The sequence below is a fragment of the Gopherus evgoodei genome, chromosome 2, assembly GCF_007399415.2.
Source record: "Gopherus evgoodei ecotype Sinaloan lineage chromosome 2, rGopEvg1_v1.p, whole genome shotgun sequence".
NCBI lineage: Eukaryota > Metazoa > Chordata > Testudines > Testudinidae > Gopherus > Gopherus evgoodei.
Window position 1 is genome coordinate 272,462,424 of NC_044323.1, and position 17,751 is coordinate 272,480,174.

Here is a 17,751-nt window from a genome sequence, read left to right on the forward strand (position 1 = left end):
CACAGTGTAGTTGTAGCTGCGTTGGTCCCAGGATTAGAGACCTGAAGAAGAGCTCTGTGTGGCTTGCTAGCCAACAGAAGTTGGTCCAATAAGCGATATTACCTCACCCACCTTGTCTCTTTGTATAGATGGTTTAAAAGGGCAATCAGGCAAGCAACCCTCTCCAGTACTTTGATCTAAAATAGCCCAAGCTGACTGGCTGCCACTGTTATAGCACATGGGCTTTTAATAGCACCAGGGCTTTTGTACACTCCCTGCTCACAAGGGTTAGGCCTGTGAAGCTGCATAGTTGTGGTGCCATATCTTCACGCTTCCCTTTGCAGTGACATTGTGGAATGGGGCATTCCAATTATTTGAGGCCAGTGCATCCTCCCTTCTTGAATTCTTAATCTGTGGTATGTTCAAAGGTTGTGAACTCTGCAAGGATTACTATGGTCCAAACTGAAATCAGGCTTCAATAGGGTTGTACCTGCTTGCGTTGCGTCAGATCTGTTTAAGCCTCACTATGAGCCTGATGCTCCACTGCTTCATATCTTGTATAATCATTGACCCCCGTGTAATAAATGCACAATGCAACCAGGTGAGAATACTGGTGTTATCTAATCCCTTTGCATTTGTGTTATTCAGGTATCAGTGACTACACAAGATACAGGGCATTGGGGAAACAGGCCCCATATCTTCAAAACAGGGAGCAAAATTTACAGGAAAACATCTGTATTGGGTTTGTCCATTTCAGATGAGAAAAACCACATAAACAGACAAAAGGTAAGCTGAAAAAATTAATTGTTTTATAAAATAAGATTCTAGAATCGTATCTGAACATCCAGTTTTTAAATATGGTACATTCACTTTCTCACAGAATATTTAAATATTCAGGTCATTTATGGTATATTTCTCATACTATTTGAGTTAAAAACTTTGGATAAATTAAATAACACCTACCAAAAGATACCACAACTTATACACATAAAACTAAGTAACAATTTAAAAAATATCCACAAAGTTAAGAAAGTAGGATCTCTTAGGAAATGCTACATAATTTTGCTTAAAAATATACTTGATCATTTTAGTCTATCTTGAAAATATAGTTTGTATTTCATTTCTCTTTCTAAATTTAAGTCTCATATAATTTCCATTTAAGTTAATAAATATGTACAACAAAATCCTTTATATCAATGAATATAAATAGTAAATACTGTGTTAGGCCTGGTCTAACATTCTTTGCTCACACAATGACTTCAGTGGTACTTTTCAATTTGGGATGCCAAAGGCTGCAGATCAGGACCTAAATGTCATCAAATGATTATAGCTTTTACAGAAGTGACTTTATAATATAAAAAGCTCTAAGCTCTGAGAGCTTAGAGCCATTCCAGTCATACATTCCTATAAATAGTCACATACAATGTAGGGGAACAATGTTCTACATTAATTACTGCTAACAGTAATTAGGGGGAAATAGTGGAGAATGTATGGAAAAATATCTTGAATTAGACACATCGCTTTTTCACTGATTGGACTTGGTTCCCTATCATTTCAAAAAAGAGTTTTTGGTATAATTGGTACATTTTAAAACTGTGAAGCAACTTGACCACCTTCTTCAGACTTTGGATAGGTTTTTTGGGAAAGTGGTACGCTTTCAAATGCTTCAGCCCATGCGTTAGGGCCTTAATTGTGTCTTGATCAGCGTTTTTTATTCTCCATAGGTTAAGAAGCTTTAGAATTTGTTCTGTAGGTTTGCACAGCTTCATGGTGTGCTGAATATCTTCTTTTCTTACTTTCTTTCCTGGTAAACTCGCCATCAGAATGTTGAGATGTTCAAAGGTTAGATTAGCCTGGCCAATATATTTTAAAATGCTGTTTTCACAGAGATCAATATCTACACAAAACAAAAAGCAAGGCGGGACATTAATATGATTCATTACTATTTTATAATGGCTTAAAACAAACTCTAAAGTCAGAAAAGCACATGTACCCACTAAATGTTTCCTAGTTTTATTTTCAAATAACCCTTTTATCATTGCTGTTTTAACCCTCAGTCTTACAAAACACTTAAGCATGTGTGTAACTTTTTTTTCATATAAGTAGTCCCAAGTTACGCACATACTTGCTATCATACATTTATTTGTACAATTTTGTAATATGCATTTTGTCAGATGTACAGTGCATGAGGCAGGGCTCTGTGTCTTAACATTATGCTACACAACTATTTTACTCCTGATATACAGGAAATGCCTAGACATTTTAGCTATAACTATCTCTGGAGCTTCAGTTCCAACATAGCACCAACTCCAGCACAGACACGTTACAATGACATAAACAGACATAGATTAAAAATGGTTTCTCTAGGATACCATTTCAAATCCATTCCTTATAGAAAAAAAGTCATTCAAATCTGATGGTTGCTGATGGTGGCTCATTTGAAAAGGGTTTGGTGGTTTCTCAGTGAAAACTCCAGCAACAAGTGTTAACATCACAAAAACTGCCATCATAATCTCACCTTTGACACTGATGGTGGCAGTTTCAGCAGAGAGCTGAGGGAATGAGTAGGGATACTCTTTCCAAGAAGAGAAAAGCATGTTTGCAGGGGTATGTATGAGATTTTGACTTGCCAGTGCACACTATTCCTCTTTGTGACTATCTAAAGGGTTTAGGTCTCTCAAGCCAGCACCTATAGTGCCTTGCTTATACCTAGGGCCCTATCAGATTCATGCTGCATTTTGGTCAATTTCACAGTCAAAGGATTTTAAAAATCATAAATGTCATGATTTTGGATATTTAAATCTGAAATTTCTCAGTATTGTAACTGTAGAGTACCAAGTGGTGGTGGTTGAAAGGTTATTGTAGGGAGATTGTGGTATTGCTACTCTTACTTCTGCTGCACTGCTGCTGGCAGCAGTGCTGCCTTCAGAGCTGGGTGGCCAAAGAGCGGCGGCTGCTGGCTGGAAGCCCAGCTTGGAAGGCAGCACCACTGCCAGCAGCAGTGCAGAAGTAAGGGTGGCATGGTATGGTAGTGCCACCCTTACTTCTGTGCTGCTGCCTTCAGAGCTGGACCCTGGCTAGTAGCCAGCACTCTCTGGCCACCCAGCTCTGAAGGAAGTGCAGAAGTAAGGGTGGCAATATCACGATTCCCCTACAATAACCTTGCAACTTGCCTGCAACCCATTTTTGGGTCAGAACCCAGTTTGAGAAATGCTGGTCTCTCCTGTGAAATCTGTAGAATATAGAGTAAAAGCACACAAAAGACCAGATTTCACAGTGGAGACCAGATTTCACAGTCCATGATGCATTTTTCACAGCCATGAATTTGGTAGGGCCCTACTTATACTATATACTGTGAGCCTGAGTTTCCCCTGAACTGTACACACCCAGCTTCCATTGACTTCTATGGTTCTTGCTCTCGTGTAAATGAGGGCAGTATGGACCCTGAGTATCACAATATTTCCTACTCTTATGGTCCCAAAGGGGCATTGATTTACACTCTGTACATTTTACTCAATGGGGTCACATAGACTGCAAGTCTGTGCAGAATTTGGTCCTTTCTGTTGAACATAAAGTGTTATGTTCTGCACACAGTCGCACCTCCACAACTCCTATTGGTGTCAGTGTGAGCAGTGTGCTCACAAACCAGGGCAGAATTTGGCCCCAGGAGATTACAAAAGTGCTATTTGAAAAGTTACTTCTAACTGTGTTTGCTATGCTGTCTGAGGACTGGTCTACACTGGGTGGGGGGGATCAATCTAAGATACGCAACTTCAGCTATTCGCGTAGCTGAAGTCAAAGTATCTTACTTCGACTTACCTGGCCGTCCTCACGGTGGCAAGTTGACCACCGCTGCTCCCCCATTGACTCTGCTTACTCCTTCTGCCGAGGTGGAGTATGGGTGTCGATTCGGGGATTGATTTATCACGTCTAAATGAGACACGATATATCCATCCCCGACAGATCGATTACTACCTGCCGATCCAGAGGGTAGTGTAGATGTGGCCTAAATTACCTTGCATGACCTTCTTGACCATATCCTGTTCTTTGTTTTGCTGCTTCCATAATTTCAATAATTGGAACATCTGTTCTTGAGAACTATGTTTTTGTTTAATCCTTTCTATATTTTCTGTATTAATCTTTGTCCCAGGCAAACCGTCCGTTAGTACATTCAGCCAGTTAGGAGTGAGTTTTTCAGGAACAGCAAACCTGAAAAGTGCTTCCTCGCATAGGGTTACATCTAAAAACAAATAAGAGAGAAAAAGATAAGTTAAGTTGTGGAAGTCAAGGCTAGAAGGGGCCAGCAAATCATCTAGCCAGTGTTTCCCAAACTTGGGACGCCTCTTGTTTAGGGAAAGCCCCTGGTGGGCTGGGCCGGTTTGTTTACCTGCTGCATCAGCAGGTCCGGCTGATCGCGGCTTCCACTGGCCGTGGATTGTTGGTCCAGGCCAATGGGAGCTGCTGGAAGTGGCACAGGCTGAGGGATGTACTGACCGCCGCTTCCAGCAGCTCCCATTGGCCTGGAGCAGCGAATTGCCACCACTGGGAGCAGTGATCGGCTGAACCTGCAGACGTGGCAGGTAAACAAACTGGCCTGGCCTACCAGGGGCTTTCCCTAAACAAGCGGCATCCCAAGTTTGGGAAACACTGATCTAGGCTGACTTCCAGCACGTAACAGGACACTAATCCCCACCGAGTTACTCCTGCAGTGACACCAATAACCTGGATAGACTAGAATTACAGCTTTCAGGAGAGACTACACTATTGTATGCCACAAGCACAGAACAGAAGGGACCAAGGTACACCAATGCCTGAGGTCCCTGCAATGGTAGGGAATTGATTTGGTAAAATAAACCAAGATGATCCAAGCAAGTGTCTGAATTCTTCTGAAATTGTTTGGTCCTGACAAAGCATAGAGGGTCCAGAATTGTAAGAAAAACTATTTTAAAAACATGTTTAAATTAAGGTACTGGTCTTTATTTCATAGCACTATAGGCTTCTTATCCCTTCTATATCATCTAATTGACAGTAACTAGAATTTTACAGTTTGCCCACCACTGTAATATCTGAGCACCTAACAGTTTTAATTTTTACCATAGCCATTGCTAATCCCATTTTAATAATGCTTTTTGGGATACTAACACTACACTTTGGCATTATACATACCTATTCCACATTTTTGAGCTGATGCGTCCGTGTTTTCATGACACACATTGTCACGAACTGCATTGCCATTCAGTGCTATTTTATGACCCAGTGCACTGCAGTTTGTGTGTTTTTTACAGGCTGCTTCAGATGAAGTTTCATTTGAGAAAAATCCTTCTGGACATCTCTGGCAAATGGTGTCACTCTCAGGGGTGCCTTTAGAAAAACAAAACCCACTACCTTTTACAAAAGATACATATTGTGTGTGTTTTTGTGCACCAGAAAACAAAATATCAAAAAATAAACCATGACTTCGGATTTTCATGCTTTCTCGCTCCTACATGAACACTCGCTTGGAAGATATTTGTATAATTTTGAAAACTTTTCTCTCAAATTCAGATGTTCATGCTACAGAAGTATGTTAAATAATGTTTTTAAACACATGGGCTTCTCATCCTTGCATACATTTGTAAATTAACATCAGATAACTTGACTCTATTCAAATGTTTACAAAAGGTGTCTGACCTTCAGTTTTCCTCCATATCGATTTTTTCTGAGAATCAATTAACGGGCACAAAACATTGGTCCAAATTCTGCTCTGTTACATCTGTGCAGACAATCTCAGAAATAAATTGCTCTAGTTGTAACTGAGTAGAATTTAGCCCATTTCTTTAAATCTGTTGCAAGCAGGTTCTTCTTTTTGTGAGTGTTCTGTAATAGAATTTGAATACAGTCTACATCAGGGGTCAGCAACCTTTCAGAAGTCGTGTGCTGAGTCTTCAGTTATTCACTCTAAGTTAAGGTTTCGCATGCCAGTAATACATTTTAATGTTTTTAGAAGGTCTCTTTCTATATCTATAATATAACTAAACTATTGTTGCATGTAAAGTAAATAAGGTTTTTAAAATTTTTAAGAAGCTTCATTTAAAATTAAATTAAAACACAGAGCCCCCCAGACTGGTGGCCAGGACTTGGGCAGTGTGAGTGCCACTGAAAACCAGCTTGCGTGCCACCTTTGTCATGCGTGCCATAGGTTACCTATCCCAGTCTATATATTGGCCATTAAATTAAAACCATTCATCCATGGTGACTTTCCTCCCTTTCTTTATATATGCACATTTGTGGAAGTTTCTCAATACATATTTTTAATCTCTCAAATATGAAATTCCAAAGTTTTAACAAATTATGCCATTGCATAAACTAAATGAGTTTCCAAAGCCTTTAAAAGTAAGTTGTTGTTCAGTAACATGATAAATTCAAGATTACATATTGACCCCTCTTTCTTGGATTGATTATATTATTCTTTACTTGCCTAAAATCTAATAAACATATATGATCAGGAAAAGTATATAGACAGTATTTACCCTAACTGCTATTATAAAGAATATATTTATTGTCCCACAGTTAAAGAACTGAGACAACATGGAACATTACTTCACTGCATTGACCGAAAGGGAGAAAATTAATGCATGAAACTTAAGCCAGGCAGCTACTGCGAAGAGTCTATCAAAGGAAAATCCCGGCTCAAATCAAAGCTCATACAATATATCCCCAATTCAGCAGTATATTCCATTTGACAAAGCATTTAAGCATGTTCTTAACTTTAAGCACATGCTTAAGTCTCCTTGAAACCAATGGGACTTAAGTATGTGCCCAAAGTCAAGCACATGAGTAAATTCTTCATCGAGTAAGGATGCACTTAAAGACATGGTCCCTTCTGACCTTTAAGTTTATTAGTCTATAGTCTATGATTCAATTCTTTGCTGGAATTAAGAACTATATTTGCATTTGAAAATGCCTCCATCTAGTGTATTTTAGGAGTACTTGCTGTTAAAAGCTAAATGCACAGAGGTTTGCGTTAAAATAAGCAAATCCACCTTTACTACAATTTTACTTTTCTAAGACTCCTTTAGAAACAAAAGAATATGAATCTCTGAGTTTTCAAGTAGCCAAGAAATAAAGAATATATTTATATATACTCAAAAGCAGAATGTCTGCTTTCACTAGATAATGAGTTAGAACATGTGCAGGAGAGCAAGAGCTCTCCTTGTTCATATCTGAACTTCAAAAGTAATTCTGTACAATTACTTAAAATAAATTAATTTTACAATAGACAACCGTCTAAAAGATAGTGACGAAATAATGGACCACAAAAGGCTACATACAGGTTTGCCTTTTTAATCTGCTAAGAAACAATATGAAACAGCTGCCAGAAACAATATGAAAGTCCAACTGACAGAGATCTGCACATTTCAGATGATCGGGCATCAACTACCATTGCTAAGAGAATTTCTGTTGGACTTTCCCCTACCACGGATATGCTGCTTTTTCAGGTTGTTCCTTCCAAAAAGATTAGCATCTCCATATTTTGGGAGATGGAGATAGATTATCCTCATTCCCAGAAATACCTGCAGGGGGTGACAAAGTACATGGAAACTCCATGCAGAGTTTCTTCTGCATCTTCCTCTGAATGGGAAAGGAATAGGGTGGGTGATCTGGTAACCCAGGAGAGTCCGAGGTTCTACATGGTTAAAGCAGTATGGCACCTTTGCACTGCTCCTCCAGCCTCCCTCTCTCACTTAGAATTTGTGCTGCCATTGACTGTCCCTTGGTGCCTGCTTGAGGGGAATAGCAGGTGCAAAGTGAGAGCTAACACTGCTTTGATCTGCATTAACTCCCAAGTGGATATCTCTTAGGAAGTCTGCCACATTATTGGGCACCATAGTGCAGAGAGTGGCAAAAGCTTGGTTTGGGTTTGACAGGATCAGATCTCAAAAATTGTTCTTGCAAAATGGTCCAAAATGGCAGAAACATTATACGATCAGGTGATCTCATGTAATTTATGTCATTTTGGGGTGAAATGTCCTGAAAATAGATGTTACTGTGTTATTTCAGTTGCATCCATATCCAAACCAGAAAACAAGCCCCATGTAGTTTTGATCTGACCTAGAATCAAAGTTATAATGGCTGATTTAGGTCTAAATTCCTGTTCTTTGCAATTTGAAGGTACTTTGCTTTGAGGTTCTATTCAGGGCAGCCCGGGGTGGGGTGGGGGCAAGTGGGACAATTTGCCCCAGGCCCTGGGCCCCACAGAGGCCCGCGAGCCCTGACCCGGTGGCGGTCCGGGTCTTCGGCAGCATTTTGGCGATGGGGGGCCCTTCAGTGCTGCTGAAGACGTGGAGTGACTGAAGGGCCCCTCGCTGCTGAAATGCTGCCGAAGACCTAGACCGCTGCTGGATCAGTACAAGAGCCATAGCTCCCCCGCTTTGCTCCAGGCCCCCTGAATCCTCTGGGTGGCCCTGGTTCTAATTTTGGCCCTATTCTAGTTCCTTATCAGTCCTTCGAAGGAACTCACTTTCTAGTTAAAATGAGTTTCAAAAGTAAGAGGCATATGTTATTAAAACTACAAAATACCAAGCCTTAGTAAATTACAAGAACTAAATAGACCAAAGAGCACCAGTGTGAGAAACAATCTGATCAGTTTACAAAATACTTTAAAATAAGACATTTCCAGTTGCCAGAATCAATTTTGTAGGAGAAAGAGGCTATATATACTATAGTCCAAATATAGGAACAGTCCCAGAGAAGGGTGAGGCCCTTTTGTATCCAAGAGAAACAAATCATGTGCAATGAACTCTCTTGGATGGCTGCTAAATTAACAGCGTCTAATAATCTGACAGGAGGATCACTTCCCAGAATAAGTATGCTTTGATGGTGTAGCATACCTAATATTTGGCCAGGAGGGTGATCTCTGCTTTGATTCCCTTACCACTGAAAGATTTATAGTGTCACCAATGCATGCCTCATACCCTGGGTGCCAGGACTAAGATCAAGGAAGAAAAGTATACTTAATATTATAGTGCTATACTTCAATGGATCTCAAAGCACTTTACAAAGATGGTTAATTGTACTTTATCTGCAGTAACAGATACGGAAACTGAGGAGCAGAGAGATTAAGTGATTTGCCCAAGGTTACACTGAGGCAGTGGCAACTGGGAGCAGTAGTTAGATTCCAATTCTCCAGCCTGAGTCCCAGCCACTGGACCACATTATTTCCATATGTGATTATGAGGCATATTTTTGATAGACTAAGGCCACACTCCACCCTCAGTTACACCAGTGCAAACAAATTTTCTTCAGTGATGTTGCATAGACATAACTGAGAACAAAATTTGGTTCACTGTCTTTAAGTTTTCCAGCAATTGCCTTGTCTTAAAAACGTGAAGATTATAAAAGTAATTGTGTTGCCAGAGTCTCTGTTTCTTGTTTGAGGCCTACTTGCTTTTTAGTTGATGCAGTCTGCTGTAGTTTGGGACCCCATCTCTCCGTAAGATTATGTGATTAGATCATTTGTCTTCTTCTCGAAGCCTAATACATTTGGCTTGGTCTTGGATTGATGACTTCAGTTTTGTTAGCCATAATTTTATTATCCTTTGATGGATACAGTAAGTAGGCTTCCCACACAACCCAGACTTCTTTTGTGGGTCTTCCAAATGGACATCCTTGTGTACTTTTTTTCAGGTCCCTTGAGTCTTGCTTCTAACCTAGCTGTAAAAGCCACTACACCAAACTTCTTATCTAGCAATGCTTTTGCAATCTGTGTACCAACGAATAGGTAGCTCTAAAAGCTTCAGACAATACTTCATCAGAACTGCTAATGAGTGGAGACCTGGATTTAGTTTATTGGCTTCAGATTTATCTATAAAGTTTGGAAAACTGATCTCATTCCAGAAGATTGGAAAACCAGCTGCATCACTCTTTTTTTTTTTTTTCCAAAAGAAGAGAACAATCAGCTTGCTCAAATGATAGGGGAATAATATTGTTGTCTGTCCCAGGGCAAGTGTGTATGATCATACTACTGAACTGACTGAAATACTATCTCAACCAAAAAACAATGAGTATGGTTTCTTTACAGGTCAACCTACAGTCCATGCAATATATGGTCTGCAAAATGTTATTGAAAACAACTAGAGTGACCAAAGGAAGTTAACATGTCATTTATAGACTTTGTAACTGCTTTTGACCCAGTGTATCAGTCAGAATTGTGGATACTGCTATACTATGAGGACTTAGTGGGCCTAGTGGAGGACCTGTACCACTATACATTTAGTTGTATGAGGGTCAATGATTATATTAGAGACTGGTTTTCAGAAGAATCAGGAGTACTTCAGGGATGCAGTCTCTCGTCTATATTATTTAATGTTCTAATAGACAATATGATGACAAAGCTGCTTAAGGACAAAGGAGAAGGTGTGAAACTTAAAGATTCATCTTTAGAGGATCTTGAATATGTGGATGATATTGCCTTTCCTGGAGAGACTACTGACCAACTACAGCTAATGCTGGAAGAGCTGCAACAAACTACAGACTCTATGGGATTTAAGATCAATGGTGATAAACCAAAGCTAGGTATAACTTCTATAAAATGGAAACAAATGACCTGCTGATGTTGTATGTAGATGGCAATAGACTGAATGGGTGAATAGTTTTGTTTATTTCGGTAGTTGCTTGACAGCAGGAGGTTCAATAGCCGAAGAAGTTAAACATCGGTTCATTCTTTCATCAGTGGCATTTGAGCATCTTCAAAGACCTCTGTTTGGGCAGCAGGATGTCTGTGTGACAACTAAGATACAGTAGTGATGACAATTGTATGGAGCAGAAACATGGTGGTTAAAAACAACTATGGAGAGGAAACTAAACAGTTTTCAGTAAAAAAAATTATGGCATTTTCTTAACAGCCATTGGTTTGATTTTGTCACAAACAAAGAGATACTTAGACAATCCTGGCAAGTTGCAGTCTTGCACCAGTTGAGAACAAAATGACAGAAATGATATAATTATGTCCAATGTGCAAAAGATACACTTTAACAGAAGCTTTGTAGGTCTGAGGTCAAAGGAAGCAGAGCACCAGACTGTCACAACTGAGATTGGAAGATGCAGTTTTGAGAGATTTAGGAAGTCTAAATCCTCCCATACTGATTCACAGGAAGAAGACTTGCAAGGCACCACTGAAGAAAGAAGTCTATTCTACAGGCTCATAGACTCATAGACTCATAGACTCTAGGACTGGAAGGGACCTCGAGAGGTCATCGAGTCCAGTCCCCTGCCCTCATGGCAGGACCAAATACTGTCTAGACCATCCCTGATAGACATTTATCTAACCTACTCTTAAATATCTCCAGCGATGGAGATTCCACAACTAGGCAATCTATTCCAGAATCATAGCCATGTGAATCTGCTACTACTACTGTCAGAAACAGTTTACTTGTTTTAATAAAGGACAAATTACCTGACTGATGGATTGCTAGATTGAGTTGTTTAATCTAGTATGCACAGCACAGCCACATCAATCAGACCAGATGTGGACAGCACCACCATGCTTCGACAATAACTCTTTAGCCCCCCTCTTCTGTTGCATAAAAAGTACAAATACACATATGTTGCTGGTCACATCTAAAACCCTGCTGTGTATTTACATCATCCACAACCATACAGCATACATGCACATCTTTGTTCAGGTGGAATACACAATGAAACAGACTCCAAAGTAATTACTCAGTGCTAGGAAGACTGATTTTTATACCAAATCCATAAGGAGCTGAATGTTCAAACTTTGGATCCTCTTGGGCCCTCTGCTCACTTCTTTCAAACATACTCACTGGTGGCCTAACTCTGCTCCCACAAAGGTCAATAATATAGCTGTCACTGGCTTCAATAGGAATAGAGGTAGGCCAATGCTAACTACTTTTCAAATTCCCATTCATTATCCTTTGTTTTTCTGCTACTAGAGTTTCCAAGTTAACAGTGATACTAACTGGCCCCAAACCTGCATGGATCCTTATGCCCAGAAATCCATAGATTTTTGCCTGCATGGATCTCTACACCCAAAATTCAGTGGGATTCAACACAGGCATAGAAGTCTGTGCATGTAGATCCTGTTGCACAATCAGAGCCCAAGAAACAATTAAAATGCCATCTAGATCTATGCAGTAGCATGAAGGATATGGTGTAACTATGGTTAGGCAGAATGTCAGCTTCCATTTCCTTTAGGCCACATTCAATATTGGCACTAGACTGGGCCATGTCATTTGCAGGATGACAAAATATTTTGTTTCAAGACAAGAACTTAGTCTTAACAATTTATTTTGTCTAAAATGAAGAAAATGCTCCATGGAAACAACATTGCTACAGCCTTTATCCCTCCCAGACATACAGCATGTTACCAGCTTGTTTGACAAAGAAGTAGTTGGCTGGTCTTTGGATGATAATAATAATGGTTTCTCTTGCAGTTCCCATTTAGGACACCGGTAATTAATTATTACCACATTTTGCTCTGACTCTAGAGCTACATTAATATTGTTATAATTGTGCTCTTGGTGCTGTATCAGTTAATGCTTCTGGTGTTTGTCAAGATACACAGTGGCTTGAAACAGCAGATTTCAAAATGACAGAACAGAAATACTGTATCCCAGATAATGTTCCTTTAAAAGAGGCTATCCATCATGTTTCTCATTAGAGTGCAATTTGCTACATTTGTACTGCCATTAAATTACGCATTCAGTCGGAGCAGAGTATTCCACTGAGAAATGTTCCTTTGGCTATAGTCCAAAGCAATGTCACAATGGTAACAGGTTGCATTAGCTTTGCCATTTATTGGTCTGCAATTTCATCTGGACAAGCTTGTTTCCTAATCTTTAAGTGCCACAAGTCTTTAATGCTTTGTACAGCTTTAATTAATTCTGTTGCATATTGAAAGCAGATACGTACCTGGTTGTACTACACCAAATCCAGGAGGACATTCTGTGTGCCTTATACAAAATTCTAGCTCAAGGTATCTCCCTTCAGTACATTCACAGACGCGGTTCTGTGTACTGTTGCATTCTTGCTTCACATACTGCAGCTCTTTGCATACTATGTTGCAGTACTGGCATTCATCGTTGTTGTTCCAGTCCTCTGCATAGTACTGATCTGGACATGGTGCACATTCAGTCTTTTTTGTAGCTGTACAGTGCTGTTTTACATAAGTTCCTGGTGGGCACTGGTCACACATGAGTTGGCGAGATGTTACTGGGTCATAATGGAGATACTTTGGGAGAGCGGTTTCTTGAGTTGTCCACTTAACAGAGATATCCAAGAACTAGCAAAAGGAAAATAAAATATTGTTCTCTTTAGTTCTATAATACTGCACAGCCAAAAAACCCCCCCCTACAGTTCTATTTGCTTATGTATCTAATCATGTCTGTCTCTTCAAAGTCATTAAAAAAAGACGTATTGCAGCAATATATAAAAATATGAACCAACTTTCCCACTCTCCAGTGGCTACATTATCATAGAAAATTTAATATTTGAAAGAAAAATCAGGCATTCCATATTACAACTATTAAAATACTCTGGAACCAACAAAGTCCACACTAACCCTAACCAATTAAATAGCATGATTTTACTGTGATACCCCTCTATTTTCCTGGGTCTATTCATTAACTAACAAATGGACTTACCCTGAAAATCACTTCAGCAGTTCTTTGCAGGAGAGGGCTCTTAGGCTGTAAATGCTGGGGGAACAGGACTGTGGATTTGGATTGTCTTCTCGCTTACACTAGTGTAACTCCACTGGGCCAAGGAGCAGTGCTTGCTTGCTCCAACTGTGGATCTGGCCCACTGATTTCAGTGGAATGGCTCCTGATTTACATTGATGTAAGTGAGAGGAGAATCAAGCCATCTGTATCGTGAACCATCATGCACACTTCTAGTGCAACAGAAATGCTAAATATATTATTGTACTGTTGAGCAATTTTAATTATGCTGTTATAGAACAAAACTACTAGATTGCACTATTAGCAAAAAGGTAGATCAAAATTCAAAGGACACTCCTTTCCTATATTTATTTTTAACAATCAAATAAATGTAGCAGCATGCTTTTTTTAAGTGCCTTTCATTTAACCTAGCACTGACATTCAGTCAATGCTGCGATAAAATGTAACTGCTATTTAATATCCAACAGCAACACTAAATAATAGTTTTAGACAGATATGAAGAATGTTGCAGCTAACTGAAACTTCAGGGAGGCTTTAGGAGGGTAGAATTTAATCTCCCAAGATGGAATGCCCCAGAACATTAAGGCACATGCACCTATAACAATAGTAACACTGTACTGGCAGCTACTTTATGAATAATCAGTTCAACTTCCTGCAGTCATTTGAGGAATGTCATTATTTTGTCATCTAAATACTTTTTTTTTTGCAGTTTCTCCAGTAATGCATCAACAAAATGCATGAGTGCACTTGTTTACTTCCATGCATAAAATGCTGGGATACACGTGATGTCAGTAGGTATGGGCATAGCCCTGGGACCCAGAAAGCTGCTCCAGCCAAATATTGTGCATTCTGTTCATTGCTACTCTTTTAGATATTGTTGGTTTTACTAACATTATATGAATCAGTTCCTATGTATTACCTCTCTTTGTGACTATTTGTGGAAAACAAGCATGTGTGTGTCACTGAAGGATTCATCTTCTAGAATGGATTATAATGAGAACTGAATATGAAGCTTTATACCAGGAGAACATTATTTATTTAAAGTATATTTGGCTGTTCATCAGTGGTGCTTGACTGATAGCTCTAGTCAGAGCCATCCTTAGGATTTATGGTGCCCTAGGCAGGATTATTAAACTGGTGCCCCTGTGCCTGTCTTGCTCTTAGCAACACAAACATAAACTTACACTACTGGAAAACTTGCCACATGCATGTTATTAAAACCAGTTTAACTTAATTAAGCACACTGTAATGCTGATGGACTAGCACTAAAGAAGTAGCACTGTAGAAAAAATTCTGATTTGACAGAAAGATGCAAATAATATAATTTTTTAAATTTGTCAACATTTTATTGGAAATTTCTATGAAGAGGTATTGAAACAAGGATTTGTTTTTAAATAAAAGCAATCTTTCTGGCTTTTTGGGCTGCAAAATCAGTAATAATGTATGACAAAGACAAAGTGATGTCTTGTTTGATTGCAAGAATAGCAAGACCAATCAAGTGTTCCTGACTCCTTGTAGAGCGGAGATAGTTTTTAATGATATTTAGTTTTGAGAAACTCCGTTCTCCTGATGCTACTGTTAACAGGAATTGTTAGTAGAATACAAGTGGCAATGTACACATTAGGATATATGTCAACAAGTTTGCTGGTATGAGTAAACTGTACAATGTCCATCATCAATTTTGTATGTGGCAACACTGATGACAGTGTACTCAATTCTTCATACAGTTCAAGTCCATTTAAATCATAATGATCACCATGCTTCAGGAGGCTCTCTAGGTCAGGGGTCCCCAACGTGGTGCCTGTGGGTGCCATGGCGCCCACAGGGGCCTCTCAATGCACCTGCGTACTGGCTGGCGGACGAGCATCTGCCAAAATGCCACTGAAATTTGGCAGCATTTCAGCAGAGACGCCTCTGGATGACACTGCTTGCCGCCGATAAGCAGCGTGATCCAGAGGCGTCGCCGCTGAAATGCCACCAAATTTCAGCAGCATTTCGGCAGATGCTCGTCCACTGCCACAGTCCTTCGTCTGGTGCCTGCCAAATGAAAAAGGTTGGAAACCACTTCTCTAGGTTCTTGCATTTTGTCATTAGTTGCTTTTGTTTTCCTATTTCGTTGAATTTAGTCCTGCTCAGCCCGCTGCCAGCTGAGTTAATGGAACCCCAGGCCGACAGCGGGTTGAGTGGCTCAGCCGGGGTCTCAGCCACCAGCTTGCTCAGCCCGCTGCCAGCCTGGGTTTCCTTGGGGGTCCCCAGGCCAGCAGCGGGTGCTGAGTGGGGCCAGCGGCCGGGACCCCAGGTGGCAATGGGGCAGCAGCCAGAACCCCAGAGGAGTGGTGGGCTGAGCGGCTCAGCCCGCTGCTGCATGCCATCAAAAATCAGCTCGCGTGCTACCTTTGGCACGTGTGCTGTAGATTGCCGACTCCTACTCTATACACTAGTAAGGAGATGAGCATATTACAGTTGTTGGAGAGCTCTATTTAGCAGTAACAGGGCTATAGGAAAGTCAGTCAACATTTTTTGTTTCTCTGATGAAAACTGGCCCACTCCCTTCCCCGTACCAAACTTGCCACAAACAATTGTCAACAACTTAATTTTTGTTTTTTGGCTAAGATATTGATTTAAAAAAAATATTGAAATTGAATTCAGGATTGTTAGAAAGTATTTTTGGTGAACAAATTTGTTAAATGACAATCTAAATGGTAACAAAGCACTGCTTTCATGCTTGGATCACACCCCCTCACTCCAGCCTGCTGGTCCAACAGCTGTAGTAGAGGAGGAGATAGGTGGAAAACTGCAGGACCCCAAAATCCACCTCTTGGGGTGAAGAGTGGCAACAGCAGCAGCAAACCCTCAGGTCCGATCACACGCCAATGGGCACCACTGCCAGCCCAATGGACCATGGTGAAGTTAGCACAGCATCTGATCTCAGGGACAGGGCACCCATGGAGCCACAGCAGCTCATCCTGCCCTGTACAGCTCCCCCCGGATGAGATGGATCGCTGCCAGCCCGGGGGAGAGACACACTTTCCAGCTAGGGTGACCAGATCCAGATGTCCTGATTTTATAGGGCCAGTCCCGCTATTTGGCGCTTTGTCTTATATAGGTACCAATTACCCGCACCTAGGGTAACCAAACAGCAAATGTGAAAAATCGGGACTGGGGTGAGGGGGAATAGGAGCCTATATAAGAAAAAGACCCAAAAATCGGGACTGTCCCTATAAAATCGGGACATCTGGTCACCCTACAGGTGAGTTCCTTCCCCTTCCCCGAGACCCCAGCAGCCAATCACCTCCCTCAGACTGTACTGCATTTGGTTCTCTCTAGGACCCAGCAGCCCTGCTCTTACATGCTCCACTGCTTCCCATCTGTCCGGGCTCCCAGCAGAGCGGTGCCCCCAGACCTAGTAGTGCCCTAGGCAGCTGCCTGTTCTGCCTATGACTAAGGACGGCCCTGGCTCTAGTGCCATAGTTCTCTGTTGGTACAAAGAACAAATGTAACATAGGCAATGATAACACAAGCTTCTCCATCTGATCGTGCCCTTACCCTGATCTTGAAGAGCCATCTCTAGGTATAAGTGGTAGCTCACATTCTATGCCCATTCAGCATTAGCCTCTGTATTGTGGCTCCATTCAAGGGAACCAGATTTGCACTCTACAAAAGCAAAACTCCCTCAGGCACAAAACCAAAACTGGGAGATGGAACACTTGACCATCATCTGATTATCATGTTGGTTTCCAAACAGCTATTCAATTGGGGTGCTGGACTAATTTTTATAGTGAGGGTGCTGAGAGCCACTGAACCAAACTGTCAACCCTGTATATAATGGAATCCACTTCAAGCCTGGGGGTGTGGCAGCACCCCCAGTGACCCTAGTTCCAGAACCTATGTATCAGATTGTACCGACTTTTGGTCACCACTGCCTTGTTAGAGGTTAGAAGGCTTTCTCTGACTACCCTGATTTACCCAGTCCTCCATTAGGAAATTTATGGAAGTGCAGCACACCTGGATGGCACATGAACCCCCAATTCAGGGAGGCTAGCCCCAGGCCCCTCCCCTTACACTAAGACCCTGCTCCCACTCCATCCCTCCA

General features: G+C 40.9%; 1 protein-coding gene across 2 annotated transcripts in view; it reads right to left on the reverse strand.

Annotated features, from left to right (window-relative positions):
• Window positions 1-809: 809 nt before the first annotated feature.
• Window positions 810-17,751, reverse strand: part of TNFRSF11B (TNF receptor superfamily member 11b) — a 28,785-nt gene continuing 11,843 nt past the window's right edge. For both annotated transcript variants that reach the window (XM_030549609.1, XM_030549610.1), the window contains exons 2-5: window positions 12,892-13,261; window positions 5,146-5,340; window positions 3,995-4,219; window positions 810-1,876 (exon numbers count right to left, since the gene is read on the reverse strand). In XM_030549609.1, the coding sequence (XP_030405469.1) occupies window positions 1,488-1,876; window positions 3,995-4,219; window positions 5,146-5,340; window positions 12,892-13,261 (1,179 nt within the window). In that variant the 3' untranslated portion in view covers window positions 810-1,487. The remainder of the gene's footprint in view (window positions 1,877-3,994; window positions 4,220-5,145; window positions 5,341-12,891; window positions 13,262-17,751) is intronic.